This window comes from Micropterus dolomieu, linkage group LG05, assembly GCF_021292245.1.
Source record: "Micropterus dolomieu isolate WLL.071019.BEF.003 ecotype Adirondacks linkage group LG05, ASM2129224v1, whole genome shotgun sequence".
Lineage (NCBI taxonomy): Eukaryota > Metazoa > Chordata > Actinopteri > Centrarchiformes > Centrarchidae > Micropterus > Micropterus dolomieu.
In genome coordinates, this window is record NC_060154.1 from 18,918,271 (window position 1) to 18,936,981 (window position 18,711).

General features: G+C 41.4%; 1 protein-coding gene across 2 annotated transcripts; it reads left to right on the top strand.

Annotated features, from left to right (window-relative positions):
* The first annotated feature begins 1,472 nt into the window (after positions 1-1,472).
* Positions 1,473-18,496, top strand: LOC123971543 (multiple epidermal growth factor-like domains protein 10). 2 transcript variants are annotated; one of them, XM_046050426.1, is made up of 7 exons: positions 1,473-1,595; positions 1,843-2,067; positions 10,030-10,145; positions 10,239-10,362; positions 12,033-12,077; positions 12,164-12,373; positions 17,300-18,496. In XM_046050426.1, the coding sequence occupies exons 1-7, from the start codon at positions 1,517-1,519 to the stop codon at positions 17,464-17,466; spliced, it is 966 nt and encodes a 321-aa protein (XP_045906382.1). In that variant the 5' UTR covers positions 1,473-1,516; the 3' UTR covers positions 17,467-18,496. The 2 variants fall into 2 exon arrangements, with proteins under 2 accessions (XP_045906382.1, XP_045906383.1); XM_046050427.1 differs by lacking the exon at positions 17,300-18,496 and adding an exon at positions 16,712-16,813.
* Positions 18,497-18,711: the final 215 nt, after the last annotated feature.

The following is an 18,711-nucleotide window of genomic DNA, read 5'->3' on the forward strand; positions in this document are numbered from 1 at the left end:
CAATGTGGCGTTGGAGGATGGAGCGAGACATGATGTCCCAGATGTGCTCCATTGGATTCAGGTCTGGGGAACGGGCGGGCCGGTCCATAGCATCAATGCCTTCCTCTTGCAGGAACTGCTGACACACTCCAGCCACGTGAGGTCTAGCATTGTCTTGCATTAGGAGGAACCCAGGGCCAACCGCACCAGCATATGGTCTCACAAGGGGTTTGAGGATCTCATCTCGGTACCTAATGGCAGTCAGGCTACCTCTGGCGAGCACATGGAGGGCTGTGAGGCCCCCCAAAGAAATGCCACCCCACACCATTACTGACCCACCGCCAAACCGGTCATGCTGGAGGATGTTGCAGGCAGCAGAACGTTCTCCACGGCGTCTTCAGACTCTGTCACGACTGTCACATGTGCTCAGTGTGAACCTGCTTTCATCTGTGAAGAGCACAGGGCGCCAGTGGCGAATTTGCCAATCTTGGTGTTCTCTGGCAAATGCCAAACGTCCTGCACGGTGTTGGGCTGTAAGCACAACCCCAACCTGTGCACGTCGGGCCCTCATACCACCCTCATGGAGTCTGTTTCTGATCGTTTGAGCAGACACATGCACATTTGTGGCCTGCTGGAGGTCATTTTGCAGGGCTCTGGCAGTGCTCCTCCTGCTCCTCCTTGCACAAAGGCGGAGGTAGCGGTCCTGCTGCCGGGTTGTTGCCCTCCTACGGCCTCCTCCACGTCTCCTGATGTACTGGCCTGTCTCCTGGTAGCGCCTTCATGCTCTGGACACTACGCTGACAGACACAGCAAAACTTCTTGCCACAGCTTGCATTGATGTGCCATCCTGGATGAGCTGCACTACCTGAGCCACATGTGTGGGTTGTAGACTCCGTCTCATGCTACCACTAGAGTAAAAGCACCTCCAGCATTCAAAAGTGACCAAAACATCAGCCAGGAAGCATAGGAACTGAGAAGTGGTCTGTGGTCACCACCTGCAGAACCACTCCTTTATTGGGATAATTTCCACCTGTTGTCTATTCCATTTGCACAACTGCATGTGAAATTGATTGTCAGTCAGTGTTGCTTCCTAAGTGGACAGTTTGATTTCACAGGAGTGTGACTGACTTGGAGTTACATTGTGTTGTTTAAGTGTTCCCTTTATTTTTTTGAGCAGTGTACCTTAAATTGAATTAAACTGAACTTTCTTTTTTCTACATTCCTTCCTGTTTACGATGAGTAATATTCAACTTTTCTTAGTGCTTACACTTTATGTGCCTACATCTCAACTGACAACTCATTTCTTTTAAACTGCCATATTTATACCTAGACGCATTCTTAGTACACTTCTACTTAACTCATTATTATTATTTTTATTGTTTTAGTTACTTTGTTGTCCAGTTAAGTTTCCATTTGTTGTTCTGTAGTTAGAGTCTGGGACATTTCTCCTAAAGTTTACTTAAATGAGACTTTATTCTTATTTACAGGGTGTCCTCCTGGTTCATTCGGTTATGGCTGCCGTCAGGTATGTGACTGTATGAATAACTCCACGTGTGATCACATGACTGGTACATGTTACTGCAACCCAGGCTGGAAGGGATCTCGCTGTGACCAAGGTAAAGACACACCTCAATAAAGTGGAATCAATTGATGTTGCTTTGTGCCTTGTTAATAAAGAAAAAGTTCCAAAATTCCTATTGTCCATAGTTGGTTCTCAGATCTGTTTTTGAGAATGGTCAACATTAATCAGATTGCCTTAGTTGTCTAATCATTGACAGTCATGTCCTTTTAAAAGAAGAGCTACTTTGTCAAGTTTTATTTAAAAAAAATTTTATTTAGACCTCTAACTCTGTCTGTCTTCAGCTGGTGTGGTGGTGGGCAGCCTCAACAGTTTGACCAGTACAGCCATGCAGGTGGACACCTACCAGATGGGAGCTATAGCAGGAATCATTGTCCTGGTGCTGCTGGTGCTCTTTCTCCTCCTCCTCTTAATCATCTACAGGAAGAAGCAAAAAGGCAAAGAGCCCACCATGCCAGCTGTAACCTACACTCCTGCTATGAGGGTCACTGCTGATTACACCATCGCAGGTACATTACAGGCTGACCTGCCTAAAACTGTTTAGTGAAATGTACTGTCCCATGTTAGGCAGGTATTTTCTTACATTGGGCTGTCAGTTGTTTCTCGTTTCTCGTTGAACCCATCTGCTGTCGCATTGTAACCTTGGTCACAAGAACAGTCCTTGTTTTCAGTGACAGCAGACTGCAAGTTTTGATGGTCTGTATTCAGGGACTTAGACTGTGTTTGCTATTCATTCCAATGTATGGCATCTATGCACAAGTTTTGCAAGCCAATGTTTACTTGTTTTCTTTACCACATTTGCTATCTAAATGGTACACGTTTGACAGCCACTCGCACTGCATAACACCAGTTTCATGGGTCTACAGCATTAGCAAAAATGACCAAATCCAGTGGTGGAAAGTAACAAAGTACAAATACTTTTTACTGTACATAAGTAGTTTTTATTTCGGTATCTGTACCTTACTTGAGTGTTTTTACTTGTTGCAACTTTTAACTTCGCCCAGCTGATGCGACACCGGCATACGCAGTGATAGAAATCAGGTCACTCTCGCGCAGAGCTGGACGGCCCCGCCTCACTCTCATGTCAAAGGTGAAACCAAAGGTTGAGCGAAGGATGTAGAGGGACTATCATTTTGGGAACGAGAATAGAAAAAACTCAATGAGGGTGAACTGTGTGAACGTCAGGTATTCTCTTCTCTCAAAGTCTGAGGTCAGCAGGTAACTGTAATGTTAATGTGCAGCTGCAGTGAATCTCTGTCTGTCTGTCTGTCCTGCTAACCAGCTGAGCAACACAGCTCTTGTCTGACCATGGACCAGGCCTACATGTCAGTATAACAAACAATCTGATTTTACTGTACTAAATAACAAAGAATAAAGTCAGCAATTACAAAGCTAACAATTACAAATAATGATGCACACAAAGTATGTCACCTTAATGCTAATAGACAATACAACTTAAATGTTATACAAATCAGATAGGGCTCCATTACATGAAGTAATTTATTTTTCTCTTTCTCTTTACTCTCTATGCCACTTTAAAGTTTCCAAAATAAGAAGAAAGAAAAGTATGTAAAGGAGGTTTCAATGAGAATAATAAAATCAACAAAATATCAATTGCAGTGTTTTAGTTCTGAGCAAATAGTCCCCCCCCAAAAACATTTTAAAAAGTGGAGGATACGAGATCCCTCTCACCCACACTAGGATTTCTCTCTAAATGGCAGAGGGGAAGCATCAGGGCCCTCTAGGCCCTCAGACAGGGCCTAAGCTATTCTAAAAAATAATATTTAGAAAGTCATCTGTTCTAATTTGATTTAATATTTAATATATAATTTTTTTTATTAAATAAAATGTTTCTAAAATAAATCCTGGTCATTCAGATTGTGTTGGAATGGGAAGGACTAAAATAAAGACGGCCTTTTGTCACCCTCTACCAGTCATCAGAATATTGCTGACTCTGTTGTTTACAGAGGGCCGAGAAACAGAAAATCAATGAGAGACTCATTTTAATTGACAATAAAATTGACCAATCATATCTTCCCTCTAAATGGGTGGGCTTTGTTTTCGCTAACTTTATGGCAAGTTCCGCCCGCTGTGGGAGACACGGTGACAAGCGAATTAACTAACAGCAGCTAACTTGTTCGTTCAGTTCACGATGGAAGCTGCGAGTAACGTTCCCGCTAATAAGGGAGACATCATTTCAAATTTATTACTTGCGCCCTTTTCAAGGTTAACTTTTAATGAGAAGTTGGAGTTAATTAGCAAAGGAAGGCCTACACCAGAGCTTAATTTGGTGCAAAAAAACAAAGCTTTTGAAAGACATTTCAACTCCAGTAATTATGCGAGATACCCATGGATAGAGATGAGGATCGTTAATTTTTTATTGAGACTGCTTAACGATCCGATTCTTTATCGATACCACTATCGATACTTTACGACTATTTAGTGATGGTTATTTGGTAAGACCAGATCCAACGGGCATGAGGAAAATATTCAATGTGCGATAACGTATTGAGCGAATATATATTAAGATGACATATCACTTGCGATAAATAAACATATATTGAAGTGTGCATATTAACTGCCTGGTTGTTTTTAATTTAATATTTTAAATCCAGCTAAATGTTGTTTCTAGAGCAGCAACATTAATGTTTACAACAGCAAAGTAACTCAATAACTTTATCTGACATCACAAGTAGTGAGTGACGTTTAGAAAGAACAACATCAGTCTGTATCAGTCCCTCCTCCTCTCTCGCTGGCTGCAGGTAACATTACCAGGTAGAAGGAGGAGCGGCTGGTTTGTCTCAGCCAGCAGCTGAGTTTTTAAGACTACAGACCATTCTGTGGTCCAGACAGACACCTTTCTAATTAGCTTGTTTTTAACATTTGGCTAATGCCAAGCTAGCGTTAGCTATGCTTGTATAAAACATACAGGATGAGGACAGAGATGATTTAATTAACCATTTCTACATGTTTAACGTTACCTTACAGACAGGTGTATTGATAAAGTATTGTCTTTTTACTTGTAAAGGTTTTATTGCATGAACTTACAGTAACGAGCGTAGCTGTAATCAACTAACGTTAGTTAACCTTCACCGTATTCCACCGCGACGGCACAGCCTCTCGCTCTGCTGCCGCTGTGTGTGTGTGTGTGTGTGTGTGTAGGAGCTGACAGAGAGCAGGCAGAGACTGCAGCCTGATGATATTCTTATCCATTGCGTTTCAAATTAAATCATATTCACCTTTGATGCTTGAGACATAACGTTACATCATAGCCCGCAAGTCTCGATAGCAGTATCGATAAGCTCGAACCTTATTGATTTTCGGGTTTTGAGAAATTTTGGAACCAGGTCTCGATCAACCAAGGAGCTAAAGCTTTACTGCTGGGATTGTTTGCTGTTTGGCACCGAAAGTCTGTCCTGGGCCAAAGATGGAATTTCTGATTTAGGAAGTTTATCCAAGTCAGCCCATCGACATCAGAATGCTTTCATCTGAAAGCTACGATTTGCCTTAAAACATTTGGGGGCACTAGGATAGAGCTCCAGCTTGATGAGCAACAACGCCAATGGATGTCATTGTCCATAATGAGAAGGTTAGGTTCATTTTGAAACGTCTCATTAACTGCGTAGTGTTCATGGGCAAGCAGGAGTTGCCATTCCGAGGTCACAATGAAGGAGCAGCAGGCCCGACTGTCAGACTTGGCCTTAATTTCCATCGAGAAGGAATTGCTGATGAAATTAAAAGCAAAGGATCAATTGCATGACCCAGCTATCAACAAGTTCATCCAGAAGGACAGGAGGATGGACTTCATTTTCAAGTAATGCCATCATCCAAAAGTAGGTTAAGTTGTTTAAAAATGTGTAGGCCACCATGCAAGCTGATTTTATTGTGGCCGCCGTGCCAGCTGACTTTATTCTGACCCAGCTGACTTTACTGTTGCCGCAGTGAAGGTGGTGCTTTTATCCTTGCCGCCTTGCATCTATTTTTATTGTGACTGCATTATTAAGTGTTTCCCTCTGTAGTTGGACACTTTATAAACTGTCTCTATTTGGGGAGTTCTTGGCAGAGGTTTCCTTTGTTAAACTCACCGAGAACAATAACTAAGCAGTCCAGGAATGTCCGTATGTGCTCGGCAAGCATGCACTGTGCATTGTGTTGGCCTGTGGTGGAATGTAAACAACAAGCAGAAAGTAGGAACCAAACTCGCAGGGAGATTAAAATGGTTTACAATGTATCAATAAATATTCCAGGTCATGAGAACAGTGCTGCTGAATCACTGTCATGTCGGTACTCCACTTATATCAAGAGCCACTGTTGATATAAGTGGTAACCCATGTTTTGCCTGAGAGTTCTGTGTCGCGGTCCGCTCTGTAGAGTTGGAATCCAGCCAGCTGCAGCGCTGAGTCCGGTATCGGTTCACACAGCCACGTCTCTGTGAAGCACAGAACAGAAGATGAATAAAAGTTTTTCCCCAGCAGAAGCTGAAGTTGGTCCAGTTTGTTGCACAGTGAGCACACGTTGGAGAGAAATATTCTCAGTAGCAGCTTGCGTTCTCTCATGAACACCTCTAACTCTAATGTCTGTCTCATTTTCTGATAATAATTAACACTGATAATATTAACAAGGTGGGGTCTGGGGGTCCTCCCCCTGAAAAATTTGGGCTTTAAACACTGAATTTTTTTGCACCAATTCAAAATACGAAAATAGTGTAATATATTGCAGTAAGGCTGTCGGGCATTCTGTATTAATGTCAGATATGTTTCTGCTGTAGATCAACTTTTCTTATACAATTTAATCCCAGCTGAGTCTACATACATGCAGGCATGCCTGAAGTAGCCTAAAGTCTTTGTGCATGTGGCACCTTTTCACCTTAATGATAAATTAGCTTAACTGATTTGAATTTAGTTTAAAAAGAAATATTGATGAAATGTTCAATCAGGAAGTCTGGGGTCCCCCCCCCCCCCCCCCCCCCAGAAGATTTTGAGAATTAAACACTGAATTTCCTGCATTCTGGAGACATTTTCTGCGCCAATTTATTGTGTAAATGTCTTTATTTTTTATAAAGGGAAGGACAAAAGTTAGCTGGCAGGTGACAATTCAGACAAATATAATAGAATGTAATGCAGTAGCTTATTCTTTTTTTACCTTAAGTTTCTTTTTAAAAATATATTTATATTAAAAATATTTATATTAAAAATATTTATATTAAAAATATTTATATTGCGCCCTGTGATGTGCTGGCGACCTGTCCAGGGTGTACCCCGCCTTTCACCCGATGTCAGCTGGGATTGGGTCTAGCCCCCTACGACCCTGTACGCAGGATAAGCAGTTGGATGGATGGAGATTTATGTTACATAGCAGGTTTTCTTATAGTGCAAATAAACCTTTCTCCCAGCATTTTATTTGTTAATTAACATTTCTTGGTGCAAGCTATTTTTCAGTGGCCACAGCTCTCCTTTACTCCTTCAAGCGCCTGCTGTGATTGGGCCAGCCCAACCGGTCCTAAAGGTTCGTCGGCCGGTAGCTTATCCCAGATTACCAGTCCACCACAGAGGCTACCCCCTTTAGACCGTCTGACAGACACAGAGACTGAAAACACTTGTGATCAGACAGCAATATCACCACAATTCCTCACAAATGTTCGCTTCAGCAGCTCTGATAAAGTGCAGATCACATCCGCTTCAGAGGGAATGAAGCATCCTGGAGACAGTAAATCAGTAGTGTCTCACAGCGAGGGGGACAGAGACAGCAAGACACAGAGCGTCAGGTGTCAGTGTCACGGTCAGAGGTCATGATATTCTCTCACTACTATGGGGCGACTGTTAACCGTTTGTGTTAATACTTAGACAAGAACAGACAACATTTATATTTAAATGTACTGATTACAATTGTGCAATTCAGAAGTCACGGACAAGCCCTGAAGCTGTGAGCAATGCGCGCTCTCTCTCTCTCTCTCTCTCTCTCTCTTTCTCTCCCTCTCTCTCTCCTGCTCTCTCTAAATGGCAGTGTGAGTAACGGTGCTGGGGGGGTATCAATTATTGCGAGTAGCCTCTCATGAAGATTATTGCATATTAACATGCATACTTGACTAGGTCTCTCCACTCCATTTGAGTAGTTATGTTACCATGTTGATGTTATTTGTTGTTGAAAAGAATCTAAATAAGTTAATTTTGCAGTGTTTTAATTTTCAGTAAGGATCCCTGTCCTTTATTCTTTTCATGTTGTAACCAATGCTTTTTTCCCAACACTTTCTGACACTTCCTTTAGAAATGATATGATAAAGAAATGTCATCCTATACTCGATTAATTTTCCAGCTTGAATTTAAGGTTAAATAACTAAATTCCCCAGCTCCTGAGCAGAAGGTTGTTTTAGGGTTAATCAAAGCTATCGTCTCGTAACCCGAGCTCCCCCAAGTGGACAAAATAAGTATTACAGGCCATCGTCTGAAATGCTGTTTAATGTATAAATGTCACTCTGTATTTACCTGTCCATAATCTAATGCCATTCGTGTATCTTGCCTATATTCTCTAAGAACGTGTAACAGCCAATATATCCAGAAAGCTAGTTAAGTTCCTCTCATCTGATGTGATTCCTATGAAATGCTAACCTTTTAAGGTCTAACTACTGACAATTGTTTTCCTTTTTATCAAGTGCCTAAAACTAAGAACGGTACAACCGTTTGACAATTAAGGTTTGATTGTGGGAAGATATTTGATTACAATACGTGCAAATAGATTTTTGATTAACTTTTAATATGTCTAAAGAAAGACGGTCTCTTGGGAAACCGGAAACAAGCCCTCCCTCAGGGGAACAAAGGACTGCCCTCTGGGAACCACGCCCCAACAGACAAAAGCAGCGACACACGCTGTCTCGCTCGCTTGTTTCTGTTCTCTTCAACTGCACTTCGGCACACGCCCAGCGTGCTTCCCCTCCCGGCAACGCCCTAAGAAGTTTGACCCGGCGCAGCGAAGGCTTTTGTTCGTTTTCCAGCCACACACGTGAAGCGCCGCATCGTCAGCTTTCCCTCGTTCCCAGCAACTTTACTTGCTTTTTATTTTATTTTATTTTTGTTTTGTTAAAAGTTATCAGACCGTTAAGTTACACTAGTTTAATTCAAGAACGACCAAGTTCTTTTTAAGCTTTATTCTACGAGCTAAATTACACTGCTCCCACTGAGGTTGGACCCTGTCACGTGGTCCCGCCAGCAGTAACAAAGGACGACCAAACCTCTGACCCGAGCCAGGGTTGGAAAGGCCCCCACTGCAGTTTCTTCAACATCTTCGACAAAAGACGGTCCTCCGGAGCTATTCCCTGGCAGAGAAAGCGACTGGCCGACGGCTTTAAGCTGTCCTAACCGAGAACGCACGGAACTCCGCCAGCGTGAAACCGCCTAACATTACCAGCAACCCTGTTGTCAGTGATGTCCAATAGTCTGTTAATCCATTATCTTTAGTCCTTAAACTCCTAGACAAATTTAATCGAGTTAGTATCATCTAACTACTTTCATTAGTTCTCTTACGCCGTATGAGTCAAATCCTCCCCACAATAGAACCCCACATTCTCATTGTTTAGCCATTGTTTATTTCTTTGATGTATATTTGACTGCATTTTTATATTCACCTTAATTAGTTAATAAATTTCACTGTAATCAAAGGAATTGTGTGTATGTTGCCTAACTAACCTAAAGTCCCTGCCACGAGAATTTACCCCCTTCGATATGAGTCTGACTGACTGATTTAAGATAATTGAGCGATTATTAACTAACTGATCACTAGTGAATAGTTGTATAATTATTAAAACGCTAAAGAGGTCCGGAGACTCTGGGTGAATTGAATCTCTGGTGGTGCCCCGCGAAACGAGAGCTTTATGAATTAATATTCTGAATATTAAAATTCATAATTTTGTATTCATTCTCATAAATTGTATTAGATCAAAGTAGTCATGCTACAAGAGATACCCTGTGGGAACCACAAGAACTGGTCAACATGGTCTGTTTGAGTGTTTTCCTACAAGCTTCTGGTTTTGATAGATTGTTTATAGTGAAGAGAAGTTGAAAAAGGGCTGTTATCTTCTCTCTTTCAGTAACACACATCAAACATCTCCCTGTGACCTGTGCTCTCTATCATAGTGAATGAAAGAACATAAATACGACCACACAGAATAGTCTTATATTCAGTAATAAAGACGGTGGACACAAAGTAAATGGAAGACTTTAAACAGTTACTGTAGGGGTTCTGGTTTTTAGGGTTTTGTTTGGTATTTCCTGTTGTTATATAGATAAGCCCTACCTCTTTTGTCCTAAATATTGCAAAACAGAATATAAATACAAAGAAAGAAATGCATTTTATATGTACCACCGTGCACTGGAGCCCCACTGGAACTGAAACCATGGGGTTTGGGGGTCTCATACTTTGAAAGCACTGATGAACTGACACATGTAGTGCATCCTGGTAAGAGTTTTGTCATTTTTCAGATGCTCACCCACCAACCTGCGAGGCCCACCCGAGCAACTACTTCTCCAACCCCAGCTACCATACTCTCACCCAATGCATCAGCCCCTCACATGTTAACAATGGTCCATATGGAAAGGTATGAAAGTGGAATTTTTGAGGCTCTATAGAAGGGCAGTATAAAATATTACTATTAATGAATAACTGATATTTTTCCCTTTGCACTTTGCAGGCCAAGGGCAACCAACTGTTTGTGAATTTGAAGAATGTGGATCAGAGAAAAAGGGAGCCTCTAGCTGATCACACTGGCACACTGCCTGCAGACTGGAAACAAGGGGACTGCTTCAATGAACTGGGTGAGATATTGAATAAATTATACTGTAGTTCATCCCTGTGCAGATGGGATATAAACTTAACTTAAATATTGGTGCACAGAGCAGTACAAGTTCTGTGTAAAACTAAAGTAAAACTCAAAACTCAAACTTGTGGCTGTATACTACAGACACAGAGAGAGCTGCAGTTAAGAAAACACATGCAAATGGAAAATAATAACAAAAATGATCACACCCCTATGACATATGTGCATTCAGTTCTGAACGCACTGAACGCTGCACAAACAACTTCAACCTCACTTCCTGTGTCCCCTATATGGCACCAGAGAACACCCAGTAACTATACGTTATGTCCCAGTACATCTTGTCTAGAACAAATTGTGAAAATTGTATTTAAATTGCTTGATGAGTGTGACACAGAGCTTACATCCCTCGGGGCAGGACTGTTATCAAGCACGGATACACCGCTTTCTGCAACAGTTTTGAAGCTGATATGGCCAACCTGCTAGGAGTAGTCCATTATAGCGTAAAACGTGACATTTCCTGTTGCCAGCAGGTGGCGCTATGACTTTGAGTGAATGTTGGCAGGTGGACTCTTATCATCTTACATGTCAAATTTGGTGCAGATGTGAGCATGTACAGTGAAGTTACAACAACTTCCTGTTTCATGGTGAATCATCTTATTTCAACACCACACCATGGGCATGCTGGTCGACTGGTAATTATTGTTTGTACAACGTTTAATCATCAATGGGTTTAGACTGCACAGCGAAAATTTGAAGTTGATCGGACTAATTCCCTAGGAGGAGTTATAAATTATGTAAATCAGCAAAAATTACCAGAAAATTCAAAATGGCAGACTTCCTGTTGGGTGTCGGGCATCACTCCAAGAGGCTTTTTTGTACTTATGGACATGATACACCTACCACAGAAATTTCGTACACGTACATGAAACTTTGGCCAGGAGCTGCTCTGTAGGGGTCGCTGGCGAGCCATTTTGCCATGCCCATGTGCAAAACCCATAACAATTTTGAGTGAGTTTGGTGAGTTAGTAACATTCATTAGGGGATAAAAATACAGATGGAGAGGAGGAGAGAGGAGTTCAGTGCATTTAAGAAACTAACACAGATTATCCTGGCAAAACATATTTTCACCTGTTCTTAAGTCATAAACACAGGAGAGAAAACAATTTAGATCAGACTTAGAAAATGGATCACCAGAATTTTTTTTCTTACTTGCTTTCCAGGGATTCTGTAGTGTTTAGATAAGTACAATAGGAAACAAACAGAGATTTGTTAATTTATTGTAGAGAGACAGAGAGAAACAAATTTAGACAGAAGTTACACTGGAATATTAACAAGTTTATCATCATCTCTTTTATCCTGGCTACACTGCCAAAGTTGGAGAGTTTCTAACTCAGAGTGACAGCATTTCAGAATGCTTATAGATTTCTCTCCACTGCATGCACAAAAAAATCATGGGAGGAAATACTGGTATCTTACATACAAGCAATATCAACTTGGCAAATTGGTTCAATTTGTATTTTAATTGGTGTGGATAAAAACATTGTTGCTATATTGTAACCCCAGTTCTTAATTTATGGTGATATGATGAAAAATCCAGGTTATTCTTGCTATAATAGTCATATGTATTTATTCCACCATTCACTGACCCTTCTCATTTTCAAAATTCAGGAGCCTACGGCGATGACAGGAGACACACTGGGAAATCTTTACGAGGTAGGTCCTGGAATTATGTGAATATACACTAAACTGCTCAATTTTAATGCTGGTATTCACTAGTCTTCTCTGTCCATGTCATCCAGATCTGGTGAAGGGCACGCTTTATCATTCCAGCTCCTGTTCCCTCAACAGCTCTGAAAACCCATATGCCACAATAAAAGACCCTCCCCTGCTGACAGCCAAAAACACAGAGTGTGGCTACGTGGAAATGAAGTCACCTGCCAGACGAGATTCACCATACGCTGAGATCAGCAACAGTGGCTCGACCAACAACCGGAATGTCTATGAAGTTGGTGAGGATCTTACGCTTAGATTAGTTATTTGTCATTGTGACAGCTTTATAGAGAAGTATGCTTCAGTGGTATTAAATATATAGTGCACTGCAATTAGCAGTGGGCACTACACTGTAAATGTAATTGCACAATCTGTGACACTTGACAAATTTCTATTATAGTCATATTATGAAAAATGAAATATTAGGGAAAGAAATCTATAGTGAGCTAGTTTCATTGCCACATGAAATGGGGGACCAGTAAATATGTCAGCACTGGCCTAGCTGGATCAGGAGCTGGGAGAAACATGCTAGCTCCAAACTAGCAGTCAAACAGAAACCCATAGCTCCAGAGGTGTCTTATTTACACACTGAATCGTGTTCGCTAGCAAGTTAGTTACCAATATATTCAAGTAGAGATACGACACAGCTTAAACCTGACAATCCCTTTATGAAGTCTGCTTTGTGCCGCGTCTGTGTCATTCAGTTTTGGTCAAAACTGCTCCTTAAACCACAATTTCTTGTTTTTACCTTTTCTAGTTCTTTTTGTCATAAAGTCAATCCCCCAGAAAATTATCACTTTAACACTGAGTGTGTGACTACGATTCACAAGTGTAGTCAGCCAATCAGGGGTATTGCTTCTATGTGACATCACATCCCCTCATTAAGCCTTTAAAAATAAGAGCTGAAAGGTGACAGTACTATATTTGTGTTGAGAGGATTCTGCAGCGAACCAAAAAAAAACCCAGTGAACCAAAAACCCTGAGAACCAAAAAAAACTGGTCAAGTATTTCAATAAGTGTGGTACATAAGTACAGATCTGACGTACTAGTATTACGTACGAGTATTGACAGAGCAAATGATATAGCATATTACATAAATATTTAAGTGTATTACAAAGCCTCACGTGTCACCTCTAATTATAAAAGACTAATTGAAGGGACATGACATCACATATAAGCAACACCCCTGACTGGCTGACTACACTTGTGGATCATATTCACATTCTCCAAAGTAAACCAGTGTCAAAATGATCTGTAGACAAATAGAAAGAGCGACCTGCAAATACATTGCGATCTGCAAACACAGATTTGACATTTGAATGCTGAGCATTTCACAGACTTTGTATGCATGTCTTGAAACTGTGGTTTGAAAAAATAAGTTGGACTGTGTTTGTTTGCAAATTGTGAAGAGTGCATTTGTAGAAAATGGTACTTTGTAAAACAGCGAAACAGTGTCAAAATTCTGAAAACAAATGCAAAACAATCTACAAAGAGAATATGTCCCTCATGCACAGACAAATCATTTTGCATTTATTCAAATTCTGTCTCTGATTTGTGGATCTGAAGATTTGTTGGTGGATTTTGTATTTATTTGTTTTAGTTTTATGTGTGGATCAAGAGTTTGTGGGTTTTGGATCTATATATAGATTGTGTTTTGTGTTTACAAATTGGACATATATTTGTGACTCATAGTCTGTGCATTTACAATGAGATTGACATTGATTTACTCACATAAAAACCCCACTGTACACTCCCTACCCAGCACCATACAGCAGACTAGGGCTGTGCGATATGACTAAAATCTCATATTCCGATATAGGTCATTTCATATCCCATTTCAATTAAATATTATACTGTTGGAATTTCCAACAGTAACTCCTATTTCTCTCCATCATAAAGGTGGTGTATGTGATTCTGGAGGAATCCAATACCATGACAAATACGACACAGCAAGTGATGTAACTAATGTGAGCTAAATTGTGGATTAGCAAACTGACGCTACTTGCTGCTGGAAAGCTAACATCAGAGAACAAGATGGCCCCAGAGCAGCACAGCAGCTTCAGACAGCGATACAACTTTCCTGCTGCGATAGCTAACATCAACAGCATGTCTTGTTGAACTACAAAGTAAACTGGATGTCTGGAAAGTCATTAAATGTTACCTGACACACAAATCATGGCTGGAATTGCTGGAAAAGTGTTGATTTCTCTTAGATATGAGCACCTCGTTTTTGGTAGCATAGTCTGAGTCCTCCTTTAAGTATTCCCCAGTTCTGAGTAAACTTTACTCTCCTCTGTTTGTTTATTTTGAAAGCTAATTTCTTCCCTGCCACGCATATGTGTGGAAGAATGTACCGCGGTGAAGTTAATATTCAATTCAATTTAATTCAGTTTTATTTATATAGCGCCAAACAACACTTCCCACCAAGAGCAAGCAGTAGGCGACAGAGGCAAGGAAAAACTTCCTTTTAAGAGGCAGAAACCTCGAGCAGAACCATGGCTCAGGGTGGGCGGCCATCTGCCTCGACCGACTGGGGGTGAAGGAGAGAGAGGGAGAGAGAGAGAGAGACAGGAACAGAGAGGAAGAGGGCAAGAGAGGAACAGAGAAAAAGAGAGGGATTGAAGGAGAGAGAGGGGAGGGAGGCAGCCTACATAATATACACACAGAGGTACAGACAGCGAAGGTAATGTTGCTATAGACTAAATGAAAAATGGTACAGATATTTATAGTAGTGTTAATGATAACAATCGTAATGTTAATGTTTATAATAACAATAATAACAATAGGACTAGTAACAATAGTTGGAGCAGAGGGTGTCCAGCAGGAACATGGGGGCAGCAGGTGACTCGCAGCCACAGATCCAGACTCCACAGCTCCAGAGCCAGAAAACCTGCAGGAAGTGATAGGAGGAGAGAGGAGAGGGACGAGAAAGCGCAAGACTACTGGAAAGGGGAGAAGTTGTGTTAGTAACATGCAATAATGGGATGAGGTTGCACACAGAGGGAGAGAAAGTGGAGGAGAGAGGAGCTCAGTGCATCATGGGAAATCCCCCAGCAGTCTAGGCCTATAGCAGCATAACTAAGGGATGGTTCAGGACTCACCTGAGCCAGCCCTAACTATAAGCTTTATCAAAGAGGAAAGTCTTAAGCCTACTCTTAAATGTGGAGATGGTGTCTGCCTCCTGAACCCAAACTGGAACCTGGTTCCACAGGAGAGCTTGATAGCTGAACGCTCTGGCTCCTAGTCTATTTTTGGAGACTCTAGGAACCACAAGTAACCCTGCATTCTGGGAGCGCAGTGCTCTGGTGGGGTAGTAAGGTACTATGAGCTCTTTAAGATAAGATGGTGCCTGACCATTAAAAGCTTTGTAGGTGAGAAGAATGATTTTAAATTCTATTCTGGATTTTACTGGAAGCTAATGCAGAGAAGCTAAGACGGGAAAATATGATCTCTTTTCCTGGTTCCTGTCAGAACACGTGCTGCAGCATTCTGGATCAGCTGAAGAGTCTTAACGGACTTTTTCGAGCAGCCTGATAATAAGGAATTGCAGTAATCCAGCCTAGAAGTAACAAATGCATGGACTAGTTTTTCTGCATCATTTTTAGACAGGATGTTCCTGATTTTCGCAATATTACGTAGGTGAAAAAAGGCGGTCCTTGAAATTTGCTTAATGTCAGACTTAAACGACGAGTTTAACATTAGAAAATTACAGGTCATCCAGGTTTTAACATCCTGAAGGCACATTTGAAGTTAAGCTAACTGATGAGTTTCATCTGGTTTGATCGATAGATATAACTGAGTATCATCTGCATAACAATAAAAGTTTAACCCTTTTTCAGAAGAGGTTTAATTACAGCTACTTTAAAGTACTGTGGTACATAGCCTGTTGATAAAGATAGACTGATCATATCTAGTATTGAAGTGCTGACTAAGGGTAAAACATCTTTAAGCAGCCTAGTCAGGATGGGGTCTAAGAGGCAGGTTGATGGTTTAGATGAAGAAATTATTGAAGTTAGTTGGTAAAGACTGAGGGAAGCAAAACAGTCTAAACATATATCTGGTTCTACAGCTGTTTCTAGGGTTCCTGAGTTTAGAGAAAAGTTGGTGCCAGTTGAGGGCAGATCATAGTGATTTTTGTTTCTAATAGTTAGAATTTTATCATTAAAGAAGCTCATGAAGTCGTAACTACTGAGAGCTATGGGAATACTTGGCTCAATAGAGCTGTGACTCTCTGTCAGCCTGGCTACAGTGCTGAAAAGAAACCTGGAGTTGTTCCTATTTTCCTCTATTAATGACGAGTAGTACGATGCTCTGGCATTACGGAGGGCCTTCCTATAATTTTTAAGACTATATTGCCAAATTAAACGAAAATTTTCCTTTTTGTTGGAACATCAAAGTTTAAGTTTATTAAGTTGGATATTAGATGTCAGTTGTATCACCAACTTAAAACTTACTCCTCTGAGTGATCATAGCACCCGCCATGGTGCCTGGTCGGTTGATTGGGCCAGGTGCATCGTGGTCTGCTTCTCTTTTATCTAAAAACCCTTCCTTTTCCAATCACTGTATTTCTGTTATAGGTAATGCGTGTTTCTGCAACAAAGCCGGTATTTGTAGTGAAGTTTGAAGGAGGCGGCTGTGGCTCAGGAGATAGAGTGGGTTGCCTGTTTATTGGAAGATCGGGGTTCAATCCCCAGCTCCTCCAGGCTGTATGACGAAGTGTCCTTGGGCAAGATACCCCGAAGAACCCGAATGTTCCATGGTGGCTGTTCCACTGGGGTATGAATGTGTGTGTAGTTTCTGTTTGAGCACTTAGGCTCAGTGTGTGAATGTAGTGTAAAAGTGCGTTGAGTGGTCGAAATGACCTATACAAATACAGAGCATTTACAGGTGCCATAGCAATTTTAGCAGTTATGTTAATTATGTCTTCTGCTCCCAAGTGGCCACAAAAATCAATAAATGCAGCAACATCAGGAGGGTTGATTTGTGACAGAGCTTGGCTAGCAGTTTCTCCCTTGCAATCATTGTAGTTAGTCAGACTAAACATATCCTGGACCTATCTCTGTACTGGACAGAGAGATGAAATTAATCAGTGATCTTCTCACATTTTCCAAAATGTTGGACTTTTTTCTCCCTGTAACTGCTAACTCACCTGTCTTTGATTTCAGAGCCTACTGTAAGCACCATCCAGCCAAATGGAGACGGCAATGGCCATGGACAGTTTTGTCAAGATCCGTACGATCTACCAAAAAACAGCCACATCCCCTGTCACTACGACCTCCTGCCAGCCAGAGAAAGTCCATCCTCAGACCACAAGGAGCTAGACAGCGAATGATGGCACAGATGGCACATGAGGCCAGATCTGACCTCCAGTCTGCAGCGCCAGCATTGGATGTTCCACGAACAGATACTTTATACCCACAACACACTTGTTTTCTTACTCTTATACACTGATAATGACGTCTTTCTGAACAAAATTGGCATATAGGAGGTGCTATTAAGGTACAGCTGATATTTTTACAGCTACAATTTGTAAACTGCAACTAAGTCTTCATTGGTCATTCCACATGTCTGGGAGGTAAGGTCTTTCTGCCTGTTCTACATAGCCTCAGTCAAAGGTGGGCTGAAAAGCCTGCTCTCATAGCTTTCTTCTAACTCCCTCCCAATCTCTCTCCAACTCTGTGTCTTATGCATGTCTTAAGCCTCAAGGTGACAAATCGTGCAAATGGCGATAACACACACATTCAGATGGAGGTTAAGCACTTGTGATGTTCACCTTTCCGTAGCTTTGCACACCTGGCCCATCACTGCGTGAAAGTGAGCAATATGCAGCCCACCCAATCCCATAGTCAGAAAAGTGGTTCCAGAGCTTCCAGTACTTTGTTTCAAGCATACTAAAGCCTTTCCAACAGGGCTACAGAGTGCGCACTGGTGCAACTAACATTTCGCAGGACAATTACTGTCAGCCGCAGCTCTGTCTGTGTGTCTCTCATTTCCCTAATTTGGCCTCCGCCTGTGACCCAGAAATCTGTCTCAGCGCACCATATAGAAGGACATCTCAATTCCCTAAATGCACCTCGAGGATCGAGTAATGAGAAGGCTTGCTGGAGGAGCTATAAGCGAGGATACACTGGTGTATCCTTTGCGGAAGTGTTTTCGTCGACGTTTAAAAGACGCGTGACATGCAGCTGGACTATACAACCAACCCATGGCCGGAGCAGGACTCTACAGTGTTCTTTTGTGTTCATAAGTTGTGTTAGTTATTTCAAATGATCAAATGCGCTTCCCTTCATCATTTGTGTAGCGCCTCATAAAGCGCTGTTAAAACTGCATTCCTGATGTCAGTTCACTTTGAAATCACTGATAGGTAGCTACATTTTATTCTCACAATATAACAGGTTATAGAGTGAAATTAAGTTTTGTAACTCCCTTCTGCTACAAAGCAGACAATATAGATTAATACAAAATCAATTATAAAAATGGCCAACAGAAATAAACTATCATCAGTGGAGCAGTGCTGAGGATGAATTAGAGTTTCAGAGGCAGTTTGGGGTAATACGCTGCTCTGCAGTCTGGTGGT

Bases quoted from the DNA above. Each gene is read 5' to 3' on its own strand.
- LOC123971543 (XM_046050426.1), top strand. From the start codon at position 1,517: ATGAATAACTCCACGTGTGATCACATGACTGGTACATGTTACTGCAAC. The intron at 2,068-10,029 runs GTACATTACAGG...GTCATTTTTCAG, and splicing joins TGCTGATTACACCATCGCAG to ATGCTCACCCACCAACCTGC. The intron at 12,078-12,163 runs GTAGGTCCTGGA...CATGTCATCCAG, and splicing joins CACTGGGAAATCTTTACGAG to ATCTGGTGAAGGGCACGCTT.